This window comes from Salvia splendens, chromosome 2, assembly GCF_004379255.2.
Source record: "Salvia splendens isolate huo1 chromosome 2, SspV2, whole genome shotgun sequence".
NCBI lineage: Eukaryota > Viridiplantae > Streptophyta > Magnoliopsida > Lamiales > Lamiaceae > Salvia > Salvia splendens.
The window spans coordinates 42431769-42445922 of NC_056033.1; the positions used below are offsets into that span (position 1 = coordinate 42431769).

Consider the following 14154-nt stretch of genomic DNA (forward strand, 5'->3'; position numbering starts at 1 on the left):
CCAACGATACAAACATCTTCCCGCAATTCACAAAATCCCATTTCCTCAACGATATTAATAAAATAAAATAAAATATAAAATAAAAAAGAATTCCAGAAATCTGTGGATAACACTCCAACGCTCATCACCACAACCATAAAAAATACATGCGAAATTCGTGCTAATTTTCTACTCTCCACCGCCACCTCTTTCGCCGCCGCAGCACCACCGCCGCCACAGTCAAATCTATGGTAATATCTTCATTGTTTCCATTAACTTTCACACACCTCTGCCCTCACCTTTTCCTCTTCCACAAAAAATCTTCTCCACGAGCTCCTCCTAGCCGCGGAGCTCCGCGAACCTCTCTCTACGCTCGCTCCGGCGACCTATATGGAAGGAATGCAGTAATATCGAGCTCTATCAGCCAGGATCCGCCGAGGAGTTTGTTTCCCGGCGGATACAAGCGTCCGGAGATCAGAGTGCCGAATCTCGTTCTCCGGCTGAGCTCCGACGACTTGGCTAGGGATGAAAAGGCGGTTATCGATCTCGTAGACGACGCCGTTTCGGATAGAGTAGGGATTGTGGTGCTCTCTGGAGGCGCAGGCAGTGGGAAGAAGCTGTATGAGGCGGCGTGTCTGCTGAAATCTGTGATCAGAGACCGTGCTTATTTGTTGATCGATGAGCGCGTCGATATTTCCGCCGCAGTTGGTGCTAATGGCGTCGTGCTTTCTGATCAAGGTGAGCGCGTATAATTTCTCTGTGGCTTGAGCTTGATTTCATCGGTCATTATTTATCGCGTATTGCGAGATCTGCAAAAAGAGTGTCTGCTTAGCTAATTTTGCAGTACATACAGTTCATTTCTAGCGTAATGTGTTTGGATCCGTGGAAATCTTAATTCCAATTTTAGTATAGTTCATGTTTGAAAGATACGGTGGTGAATTTTTGAATGTCAGAAACATGAATCTAATTTTGACTTATTCGTGTTTTACTTAGCTCCGCATTTATCTGTTTGTTATTGAATTAAGTTGTTTTGGCGTTTATAATATGCCATGATTTTTCACATGTTTTGGGGGTGATTCTTGTTAATTTGGTAGTATTTTTTATTTGATAGGTCTGCCTACTATTGTGGCAAGAAATACAATGATGGATGCGAGAACTGATTCAGTGATGCTTCCTTTGGTAGCTAGAAACGTCCAAACTTATGATGCTGCATTAGATGCCTCCGTTTCTGAGGGTGCTGATTTTCTTATTTTTACTCTGAAAGGAGATGCTTCTCCTGAGGAGCTCGTAAGCTCCATATCAGGGAGCATAAAAATTCCAATTTTTATCATGTTTGATTCTCCTAAAGATGAAATATCACTGCATTCGCTAAACTCAGGAGCTAGTGGTGTAGTTGTTTCAGTGGATGAATTGAAATTGTTGGGAGAAGATGGATCGAGTAAGTTATTTCACAGTGAGTATGCATCAAATGCAAAAGTAGACGACATAGGACAAAGCTTTGAAAATATCAAAACTACAGACACACAGAATGGTTTTTATGGGAAAAAGATGATTGGTGGTTTTACGAGATTGGAAGAGAGAGAACAACAGTTACTAGAGAAAGAGCGAACGATTTTGATTGAAGCTACTAGTGTTATCGAAAGAGCTGCACCACTGGTGATCCTTCATTGCTAAAAACCTTTGGTAGTTATGATCGATCATATTCCATTATGCTGCTTGTCTTTAGGCTACAACTAATGTAACTTTTAAATCTAAAATGTCAGATGGGGGATGTCTCACTTCTCAAAGATGCCGTTTCTCAACTTGACGAGCCATTTTCAATGGTTATAGTGGTAATTGTGTGCTGAACTTCAACCAATTCTGATTCTACGGATATACTTGGGTATCGGCTCTAAAATTCATAATGCATTTTTTGTTATTAGTTAGAAGTTAGTTCAACTAGCCTCCAGCCATTATATGCTTGTGAGAAAAATTTATCTGGTGAAACATAGATTTGGTCCACATATTCTTTTCGTGAGGTTTTAATTCTTCCCATTGCTTGATCAAAAAACTTTTAGAGGTTATGTGTTGGTAGTCTTATATTTAACCATTTGTTGGTAGTCTTACATGTCATGAGCTTGCTCATGATATAATGAACCAGATCTTATATATCGGAAGGAGCTTTTGACAAATAAGTGGTATTTGTTCATTTCCATCTAAAGTAGAATTGACTTTAAGTAGGAAGACTTCTAAGCTTTATTATTGATACTCGCAAGATTTATATTTTCCTTTTTTTACTTAACACTCCCCCAAACAGGAGAAAATGAAGAAGGAAGAAATAGTAAATAGGAAAAGGATATTATTCTATCTCTGACACAAAGATTCGGCTATGTATTCTTCCTGTTAGCTTCGGTCACGATTCTGTATGATTGCCAGGTCTATTTGGTGTTCCTTTTTTATTACTCAACCAATTATTCTTTCCATGATCTAAGTGTGCATTACTTGTTTACTGCAAGGACCAACATAACTTCCGTTTTCTAGACTACACAGGGAGCCTTGCTAAGATTTTTGTTTGCATGATTTCACCAGGGAGAATTCAACTCAGGAAAGTCGAGTGTCATCAATGCTCTTCTTGGGCAAAGATACTTGAAGGATGGGGTTGTTCCTACAACTAACGAGATTACTTTTCTACGCTATGATGATTCAGAAATTAGCGAGCAGCGGTGTGAAAGGCATCCTGATGGTCAATATATATGCTATATACCTGCACCAATTCTGAAAGAAGTGAGTTCCTCTTAGCCCAGGAGTGTCTCAGGAGAAAAAAAGTATTTGTCTTATATTGATCTGTCCAGTGTTGAAGGTTTCACTTCAAATTTTCATTTCACACTCACTACATGCCCTCAGTTTTTGCGTAGGCAAAAAGTTATTGTCCACTGAAATTGTGTTCTTATAGTAGAGTTTGGTCAGTAGTTCTGGGATTGAACAATTGGTGTTTTGAACACTCTATCATCTGCAGTAACTAGTTTTTTTGTAACACTTAGATATGATTTCACAGAATTTTTTAGCCTAACTGTCCTTTATTTTCTTCTTATCTTCGTTGCTGCATCAGTCCTAATTGTCAGCCTATCATGCAACACTAAAGTACCAAGATGACTTTCTAAAATTTTACTTTAACGGGGATTCATTGTTTTGGGGAAGGATAAGCAGTTTTCATCCTTCAGTAGTTACTTTCACCATCTGGAGATTTGACTTGGTTGGTTTGGCTTCATAAATTCTAAATGTCTTCCAAACATGTCTCAACTATCAGGCTTGATATTCCTTTTTGCCCCCCTCCCCCAAGCAGATGATAATCGTTGATACTCCTGGGACAAATGTGATTCTTCAAAGGCAACAACGGCTCACTGAGGAATTCGTCCCTCGTGCAGATTTACTTATTTTCGTCATGTCAGCTGACCGACCATTGACTGAGAGTGAGGTATGAACTATTTGCTGCTGCTGGTGTAATCCTGCATTCTGGTTTACTATTTATAATATCTTGATTTATAAGTACAAAATTGTAATGACTTCATCAGTTCACTTTCACTCATGACTTGTGGGACTTTCCAAAACTCGTGGGCTGTGTTTGTGTGCTGTTGCTACCTCAGCTCAATAATTCATAGTATAGATAGCCTGATCATGGCCATATTAATTCATCCCTGAAAATACTTCATGATGATTATGTGGGACAAAATATGCCATCTGACTGCCCTGAAAATTTTGTATCTCTCTTTTACAGGCGGAACTAATGGTTTTCAATATGCAACTTTGGGGCCTTTCCTGAAATATTACATGCTTCATTTATTTTGTAATTTTGGCACCTTAACTTTCTTTAGATTGATTTCCAGTTGTCCTTGTTTTAAGAAATTGTGTTAATTCCGAATGTCCAACTATTATTTACTTTCTTTGCAGTAATTCCTTTTGGTGGTTCATTGCCTCCATTGATATCCTCATATACGTTTATTCCCCCCTCTTTTCTTTCTCTTTGGCTTGCTAATATCGGCTTCTCATGTTTATGTAGGTTGCTTTTCTTCGCTATATTCAACAATGGAAGAAAAAAGTTGTTTTTGTGCTAAATAAGTCTGACCTGTATCGTAGTGCAGATGAGGTTTGAGCCATTATCTACTATTCAATCCTCTATATGTAGGAAGTGTGCTCTTATTGTGCGGCAGAGAGAGCATTTATTTTTAAAATTCAGCCAATTTAGTCTTTCTATGCAGCTTGAAGAAGCTTTAGCGTTCATCAAGGAAAACATACAGAATATGCTGAATTCTGATCATGTCACGCTATATCCTGTATCCGCTCGGAGTACTCTTGAAGCAAAAGTTTCTGCTCCTTACGGTGTTGAAGAGCAAGAACAATTATCAAATACTCCATATCCAGGGGCTAACAACTTCTCCAGTTTTGAAAAGTATCTATTTAGCTTTTTGGACACTTCAACAGATAATGGGATTACAAGAATAAAGCTCAAGCTGGAAACGCCCGTTAAGATTTCTGAGCGGCTACTATCTGCTTGTCAAAAACTTGTCAGCGAGGAGCGCCATAAGGCTGAAGAGGACTTGGTGTTTGTGAATGATCTTCTAAGTAGTGTAGAAGAGTATACGCTGCAACTGGAAACTCAGAGCATTTCTTGGAGGAAACAAATTTTATCTCTGGTATAACAGAATCCATGTGAATCACATATTGCTTTCTGTGATTTTAAATTTTTGCATGCTTATGTTATTCTTGGTGGACAAAACAAATGCAGATTGATAATACACAAGCGCGTGCAATCAAACTTGCAGAGTCTACCCTGCAATTATCAAATCTTGACCTTGTTGCTTCATTTGTTCTCAGTGGAGATAAATCTTCCAAGATGTCAGTGACCTTAAGTCTTCGGAGTGAAATTATTGACCCTGCTGCCTCGGAAGCTGAAGTGAGTACATGTTTCTGTTATATGCTCATGTTAGGCTAAATCTCGATTATAAGTTCTATCAATTCAACGCTCCACATTTTCTTCCAGCCGAAATAGAGACACTAGATTTTGATATTTCGAGTTTGTGTTACATAAAAGTCATGTTATTACTAAATATGGTTCCTGAATAGTAACGAGAGCTGTGGGGCTTAGTACCAGATTGGCTTGGGTCGTAGTTAATTGTACTAAAATAATGGATGATGCAGCCAGTACATGCAAAGACCTATTTCCCTGTTAGCTAGAATGTCTTTGTAGACTTAAATCGGATATCTTTTTTCGTGAATACTTAAATTCATGTGAAGCCTGCACTATAATAGCTTTCGCTCTTATTTATTGTACTCCATGCTAGCAATATCCTCATACACACTTTTTGTTCTGAAAAAAAAAATTGTTGGCATCCAGAAACTGCTTGGGGAGTATGCTATGTGGTTAGAGTCGAGCAATGCCCGCAAAGGAAATCTATACAAAGAATCATTTGAGAAACGTTGGCCTTCAGTTTTTCGGTCTACCTCCCAGCTGGAGGCCAGTGAGCTGCTAAGGACAAAACATGAACTAGGTGGAGCAGTTATTAGAGATTTTAGTGCAGCTGCTGCTTCTAAACTGTTTGAACAAGAGATTCGTGAAGCGGTAAGATCTTGAAATTCATTTTAAATTGTAACCGCAGCTCTCATTTGGTGCCAAGACAATAAATGTTATTATTCTATTAAGCATATTGGTTAACTAATCTGATATGTATATGTGGCTTATCTGATGACTCGGTCTAACAATGCTACTGCCGTTCTGTTCTTTGATTTACAGCTCTTGGGTACTTTCGGCGGATTGGGGGCAGCTGGCCTGTCTGCATCACTTTTGACATCTGTTTTGCCCACCACACAAGAAGATCTTCTTGCTTTAGGCCTTTGCTCTGCCGGAGGGTATGCAAATCTCAACCTCACTGTTTATCATCGTTTCTCAGGATTTGTGTGGTTTGCTTTAACATCAATAGAGGCAATAACAATGAGAATAGATTTGATCTCAGCATTCATTAACTGGTTTCTGTTAGAATGCAATGGGGCGGCTTGGCTTAGGTTTTGCCTGCACACAAAGTGTCTCTCAGTTCCATATTTCTTGTTCTGAATGCTACATTTCAACGTTGTACGAAATCAATCTGCAAACTAAACATCGTTCATTTTAAATGAATACTGGAACCTTCAAATATGATATGAACTGGAGTACTTAATTTATGTTTGTTGTATGCCTGTGTCGTAGGTAGGCAAGAATGGATATAAACGTTCATTGCTCTCAGCGTTTCAATACTCTACGCTGATTGGTGTAATGTCTTTCATGTAGGCTGTTGGCAGTTTCGAATTTCCCCAGCCGGAGGCGACAGGTCGTGGACAAAGTGAAGAGAACTGCCAATGCCCTAGCTCGTGAGCTCGAAGAAGCAATGCAGAGGGACCTCGCTGAGGCTACGAGCAGGTTATCGAACTTTGTAACACTTATCGGTACACCATATAAAAAAGCGGCGCAAGATCGGCTGAATAAACTGTTGGGAACTCAAGAAGAGTTGGCAGCAATACAGAAAAAACTTGAAACATTACAAATTGAAATCCAGAACTTTCATGTACCAAGGTAGCACTAAACCTTTGTTAAATTGTTGTAGGTTTATGCTTTGTGATGAAGAATAAATTATTTTTTGTTCAATATTTTTGTTACTAGTTTGTGGTGATGTCTTCTCTCTCTCTCTCTCTGGTTTACAATCTGTGACCACAGAAAACAAAAAGGCTCCACTATGTGGTCAAAAAGGAAAGATATCTATTTTAAGCAAAAAGTTGATGATAATTGTGTGCATTTTATGAGCAAAAAATACCCAAGGGGGAAGATTTTGCTTTGTGTGAATGAATTAAAGAATAGTTTGCATATGCATTCACTACTGATAAGGTTTTGATTTGATAACACAAAGGAAAAGCCAAAGAATCAAATAGCACCATCATTGTTTATTTCAATTTGGTGGTAACAACTATCAAAGATTGATTGTATATAACTAGATAACAAAATCTAGTACCTACAATGAAGGCCAAATAAGATAAAAACATGAAATATACACTAACCTAACCATGAAATTCGCTTTATTTTTTTTTATCAGTGTGCAGTGTACAAACACTAGGCAGTGTCACAAATGTAGTTATAACGTACATGAATTAATCAAATCAAATGTAGACAATGTTCTTAAAGATAAAATTAGGATATTGATCACGTCTTGTACTATTTATTTTCCATCCCCTCTTTCAAATTCAATGGACCAAAAATAGCTCTAATGCTGAGAACACAAACTCTACTTTGGATTATAAATTGTGATCACTTATTAAATCCATTGTTTGGTTGATTAGCAAAAAGACAACACAAATAAAAATGGACAATCACAAAAGATAACATGACATTATGTAGCATCACTTTTAGGAAATTAATCTATCGTAATAAGGTATACTCGTTTGTACCCACAAAACAACAAAATCAAGAATCTATCCCTATAATCATATCGATTTTATTCCCAACTTTTTCCCTTTCTTTTTGCATCATTTGCTACAATTCTTTCATAGGCTGTCTTAGCATTTCTTGCTCATGAGCTCAATTAATGCCTACTGATATATATTTGTAATTTTAAATTTTAATAAAATTATAAATTTTTTTATTAGAATATGTGTTCCCATACTAATAATGATCACGTCAAAATTTTTTGTGCTAATTTTTTAGTTTTTATCTTATTTCCCAAACTTTAATTGGGATTTTTTTTATTACGATCTATAATTATTTTTTTAGTATTTAATAGGAGTAACTTTTTTTTAATAACAAACTGGAATCGGGTTTAATATATTTTTTTATATATAATGAAATATAAGCACACAAATATTGGGACAATGGATTCAAAACTGGCATAAAATGGTGAAATATATTGTCGTGTGGTTTGAAACAACACTTGGACATCAAATTAATCTTGAGGGAGGCTTTGTTGGTCTTTTCTTTTGTGGCAAAAATTGGGACAAGAAAAATCGACCATTTAAAGTATGTATATATATAAGTGGAGTGATTGGGACTAGAAAAAGTTTAATTAGTAATTTATTGGAAGCAATAATTCATCATTTAACTTTACGTTACATCAAAATCTTAGGGTGATTAATTTGTTGAGAGCCTAAATTAGATGGAGAAGAGTGTGGTAGTACCATGTTTGTATCATAGTTGTAATAAGCCACATGTATATAAATGGAGGGACTATAATATTGTGTCTAGCTTCCATGGATTTTACTTGATGACGACTACTTAACACTACAAAAGTTGGCCCATATTTTCAATTATAATAACTGGTCTATACTCCATTAATTAGTTAATCAAGGGGAGCCCTCTCCAAAAAATCAAACCAAGTGAAACCACAAGGCAAAGAATGAGTCAAGGAGAACAAGAACGAGACATTTAGAAAGAAACAACCACATGCTCAATAATACCAAGACAGTCATAAAAGTTTCTTCTTCCCAAATAGATCAAGAGATAATGTAAACTCCTTATAATAGGCTGGCAAATAGTAGGTATTGGGGTTGTTATCGAGATGACCGCATCATGTAAAGACCAAACTCAAATACGATCTGTTAAGAAAACCGTAAATCCGACACATAATCAATCTGCTACATTCAAATTCGAATACTGCTTGCACACAACACGAACTAGTCAACATTACTCTCCGATTTGTGCTGGCACGATATGATAACAACGCGATAGCGAAACAAATTCTACATAGTGCAAATTTAACATTTTACTCTAGTTCTTAAGGTAAATGCATTAGTTGATGATTTGTTATTTTAAGAATTTTAAAGAAATTAGACACTTATGTAAGAATAAATGAAGTATGTGCAATGTATTCATTAAATGTTCAATTATAATCCAAGTTCATAGCAACCTCTTAATTATAGATATTTTCACGAGATCTATTTTTGGTTAAACAGTACTTCTACAATCTAGATGAATATTAACTTGTGTCGTTTTTCACATAAAATTAGTCCAAAAAATTAAATAGCCAAACAAAATTAAAAATCAGAGTACGCACCTAACTGCAATTTTGGATACGATGAATTTAGGTATTCACCCTAAAAATGACGAAAATGAAATAAAATTGACCTGCCAAGTGCCAACTTTAATCAAATAATTGACAAAAAATAGCAAAATCGAACAGAATATATTCGAATTTCTTTCTTCCCAAGTGTCTTACAGAATCAATAATATTTTCGTGGTACGATTACTCCATACTTTATTATTAGTATGTTTATCCACTTGTGACACCATAGGTAGAAAATTACTGAATATGCACTGGAAAAAAAATCACCACTAGATTCAAACTAAAATAGTACATTTCATTTTTATGAATTAAAAACTTTTTTTTAATAACTTTACAATCCAAATTCATTAAAACGACCAAAAATAGTCACTAACTTAACTCTGTTAATTGAACAACTTCTCAAAATAAAAACTCGGGGCTTGCATCTAATTAGCTAGTTGGTGAGGCAATATCTTACCAAGACGATGATTAGTAGCTATTCCGAGAGGATGATCCATCCCTACTAAAACTGAGACACAGCTCAGATTCCGACTCCTATAGGAAGCAGTAGTAGGGAATTTTCCGCAACGGGATGGAGCAATGTTGCATGGAGGTAGAAGGCCCGCGGATCATGAACTTCTATTCTTAAGCATTGAGGACTTGGTTGCCGAATCCCCGGTCACATCATCAACTTCCTTGACCTTTCGGCATTGGGTAGATGTAAGGCCCCATACATGATCTTACGACTTTGTAGAGACGTGTGTTCTCAAAGTTCATCCTATAAAAGAAATAGAGCTAAATTGATAGTACTATAAGTTTAAAAGCACTCGAAATCGGAATAAAAAACTATTCTCTCCATCTACTGGTAGGAGTCTGGTATGGATTTTACTAAATGTTAAAAAAGTGGATGAAAATATGTTAGTGGAACAAGTTAGGAGAATGCGTAACCTATTACCATTTATAATAAAAAAAAATGAACCGATATTCGTATCTGCGGAGGGACTAACTTATAACTCAAAAGTTCAAAATTGAAAAAAGATGCAAGCAGCATTGCCCTACTCCCTAAAACCGTGTAAACCAACACCTTAAAAGAAAAATCAAGTGGGTAGCATGAAAACGAGCCATGCAATTTGATTAGTACTTTTTGCACCTATAAATACACACCCACCCTCTCCACTTCTCTTTCATGCAATTCCCTCCTCTCTCTCTCTCTGTCTCAAACATAAACATAAACAAAACAACAATGTTGTCTGGTTCCCAACATTTTGAATTTGAAGCACGTGAGATATGCTTGTCATCATTCCCTCAAAACCGGAAGGAGAAGGAGCCCTACATTCACCCCCTCTCCAAACCCTCAATCAGCCTCCACATGTGCACCGAGTCCTTATTTACCGAGTCCGGCTCCGCCATTGACCCTTTCTCCGCCCCTGAGCCCACTCGGGGGCCCACGAAGCAAAGGGCCGAGCGTGCCAGCGGAGGAGCTTTCCCTCCTCCGCTGGCGAGCGGCATGCGGGTCCACTCCCGCCGCGAAGGCGGGCGCCTAGTGATCAGTGCGTCCGCCTCGAGGGGGGGCGGGCGCCTGAAGGCGGAGCGCGGGGACGGGAGGCTGAGGCTGTCGTTGGTGATAGACGGCGGAAGGTGTGAGGAGGAAGGTGGGAAAGTGATGTCGGTAAGGTGCAATGGGGATAGGACTGGTCCTGACAGGATTCATACTTTTCAGTTTTGTGTTGTTGGAAGTTAGGAAATGATACTACCAATTAGATATGGAAGGTGGTGCCTTTTTATTTCATTTCTACTACTACTATAGTCTATATATATATATATATGAATTTGGTAGTAGCTCTTTCTTCCCTTTAATTTCTTCTCTTTAATCCAAATTGACGCAAAATGGTACTCTCTCCGTTCCACAATAACTTATTTTTGGTACGAAGATCAAGAAAGAATAATAAAGTAGAAAAATAAAAATGAATTAATAGAAATACGACTCTATTAACTCAGATTATGTATTACATTTTTGGATATCGAGTATTATATCAGGCGCGCGATCAATTTTATTTATTTTCATCTTAATATACTATTACTAGTTTTTTTCGGGTACTAACTGTATTCTCTTGTTCCCTCGTGCATCCGCCGTTGCAAATAACTAACTTGACCTCCCAACATCAAGTTGGTACAACGGGCCTAACTGCTCCTTCAATCATCACTGCGTGCATTTGCTTAAAAAATAAAAAAATGATTGGTCGATGCCAAATGTCACATATTCAAATACCACTTATGCCACTATAGGATTTAGTCATAAAGTGTGGAATGGAAAATGAAAAAAAAGTAGTGAATGAAAAGTTGGTTCGTACGGATTTGTACCAACATAAATAAGCAAGTAGAGAGTTAGTGGTCCAATAAAAGAAAGCAAGGCTGTATTGATGGAAAAGCACTACAAACTCCATGTGATTTGCTCGCCTCCATTCTACCATGACTTAATGCATCTAACCCTACACAATGACCTCGCATCGTATTCTAACGCACATACCTACTTAGTTGGTAAGACGTGTCAGCTTAAGAGGTTTTCAAGAAATGTATCTTTATGAATTCATTAAGAAAAATGTTATTTGTGCATGTATTCAAATGTAGATATTGTGGGAGACTTTAATAGGGCTAGGGTCTTTGACTAGATGACTGGAAAAGGTTCAAAAATGAGGAAATTGGGGTAAGTCTTATTCATGTTGACTATTCATGAATCAATGTGTGAATCGAGGGTTCATGCAATAAAAGGTATATGATCTCGACCGGTGACTCACTTTTTCTAAGTAATGGGAAATATGACTGAAAAATATCACTGAAAGACTCTATAGAGACAAAGATGGGCTGTGAAGAACGCAGATGAGGTAGGATGGTCATTCGGTAGTCGGAGTCAATGGCTCTCCCAAGTTCCCTTATCTTAGATCAATAGGGGAAATGATTAAGTTAGCCTTGCGAACAACTTAGTGCACTATCTCCCTTTTAACTCTTTCAGTGAAATGAGGCAAAGAAAAGGAAGGAAAATCTATGGATCGACCACGAGTTAGAGTCACTATTGTCACATGATAAATGGATAACCATAATACTTAATAGTATATGCTATTCTCTTGGCCCAATGATGCTCTGTTTTTCACAATGTTATTACTTTTAATTGCGGTGGAAAATGAAGGGCACACGCCAAAATAACATCTAACTAATATACTACTCCTAGTATTATTTATTTATTTATTATGGGATAACATGACAAAAGTTTGAAACGAAATTAAGCAAGGGGCTCTGAATTTCATGAACCACCGAATGTAAAGAAATGGTCCACATAAATAGGAGTTGGTAAATGGAACTATCCTAGCTTTAAATTTATATTGATATTATTCTTTTTTAAAGACAAATGTTTTTTGCTACTAATAATTGATTTCTCTACATTAAAAGCGAAAACAAATAAATAAATATAATTTTGAAGTCACATTAAAATCAAATATTCCCTAGCTAGATTCATGTCTGAGATTCTATTCTATTTACTCCAAATTGGATGATTATTTAGTCATTGAATAGAACATGCATAAATTTCATTTTGTGAGCACTTCTTCTTGTAAAAAGAAGGGTAATAGTCAGAAAAAATTATTAAATTGGAAGTATAATACATGAATGACTCTCACTTCTCTTTAATAGGACAAATTTAATCAGAATCTTTTGAATTGTTATTTTTTGGCATTTTTTGCAGTTGGGGTTAGACGTAATTAACTAATAATGAAAATTTTGCATTTTTGGCAATGAAGATATATTAACTATAGGCAAATTCAGATATTTCATACCAAATTTAAATGTGGTGAAGAATACACGAATTTTTAGCATGTAGATATTCTCACAAATCAAAATTCACCCAATTTGAATCCAAAATGGCATGCCAAAATGTGTGAAGCAATGTTTTCAACTGTTCTGATGCGGGCATGTCGAAATGTCTCTCTAGACCGAAATGACGTCGTTTTGTAAATAAAATAAAATTACATAAAAAAATCTACTGAATTAATTATCAAAACACATTATCCGTTAGTTTTTTTACGAAACCATAAAAAAGACTACTTGTCGATATTTTCATTTGTTATGGACCTGTTTTTTAAAAAATAAATATTTTGAATCAAGTTCGTATTTTAGTCATATGTTTAGTATACCAAAATTGACTTTTACTCTTATTTTGACGCATTGATTTGTTAATTTAACTCTATGTATCATGTCATCTCCACATCACTTAAAATTTTCATTGAACACGTCACAGTATTTAGTTTTGTCATAGTCTGCAATTGTTTAACCACATTCAAAATTAATGATGAAAAAAAATTGAATATGCCAATTTTCAAACAATTGATTTAATTCCATAAGATATTTATCAATTTTTGATTTAATGCAGCATAGTTTGAGGTAACCTTTTCATATGATGGTTAAGCTGACGTCATTATAATGATAACGTGTCGAGTTGTAAGTAGTCGATGCTCCCACATTCAAATTATTGGCTGACTCAACATACACATGGTCCCACAAATCTATTTTACTGATTTTGCGGGTTGGTCCTTTAGCTTTCCTTATTTATTTTATCCCAACGTTTTTCTTATTTCTCTTCCGTTTTTTTTTATTATTTTAAAATAAGGTTTTCTATTTATTTTTATGATAATCTGAATTCCTAACTTATTGGATGAAGTAAAAAAAAATATCAACTAAGTTATCAGTTTCATTTACAATCTAATTAACTTTTTTATTTACTATTGATTTCATTGGGTGGGGTGGATGGTGAATAACGGATTCAAGAGAGGCCCACCACCTACACTAGGAGCTACTTTTGTTAAAATGCAGGTAAAATATTAATAATATACATATTTCACTTAAATAAAAAAAAAACTTTGTTAATTAATATTAGAACCTCTCGAAAATTGAACTTCATGAACTAAAAAACAACAATATCACAAACATCAAACCTTTTGGCTATTCGGTTCTAACCTTTCGGTTCTCGGTTAGAACCGAGAACCGAGATTAGCTTAAACTTAATAATCGGCACCTAACCTTAACCTTATATTTTCAGCTTTCGGATAACCGAGAACCGAAAAAATAAGGTTCGATTAACCGAGAACCGAGAACC

General features: G+C 36.1%; 2 protein-coding genes across 2 annotated transcripts; both read left to right on the top strand.

The window, feature by feature from the left end:
- The first annotated feature begins 96 nt into the window (after positions 1–96).
- Positions 97–6656, top strand: LOC121792961 (probable transmembrane GTPase FZO-like, chloroplastic). The gene is made up of 11 exons (XM_042191109.1): positions 97–717; positions 1091–1635; positions 1743–1811; positions 2548–2742; positions 3302–3433; positions 4016–4102; positions 4215–4649; positions 4742–4909; positions 5351–5575; positions 5747–5862; positions 6278–6656. Exons 1-11 carry the CDS (start codon positions 228–230, stop codon positions 6561–6563), a joined length of 2748 nt encoding a protein of 915 aa, XP_042047043.1. The 5' UTR covers positions 97–227; the 3' UTR covers positions 6564–6656.
- A 3561-nt stretch (positions 6657–10217) lies between these two features.
- LOC121772189 lies at positions 10218–10889 on the top strand. The gene has a single exon (XM_042169193.1). It carries the CDS (start codon positions 10255–10257, stop codon positions 10750–10752), a length of 498 nt encoding a protein of 165 aa, XP_042025127.1. The 5' UTR covers positions 10218–10254; the 3' UTR covers positions 10753–10889.
- The last annotated feature ends 3265 nt before the right edge of the window (positions 10890–14154 follow it).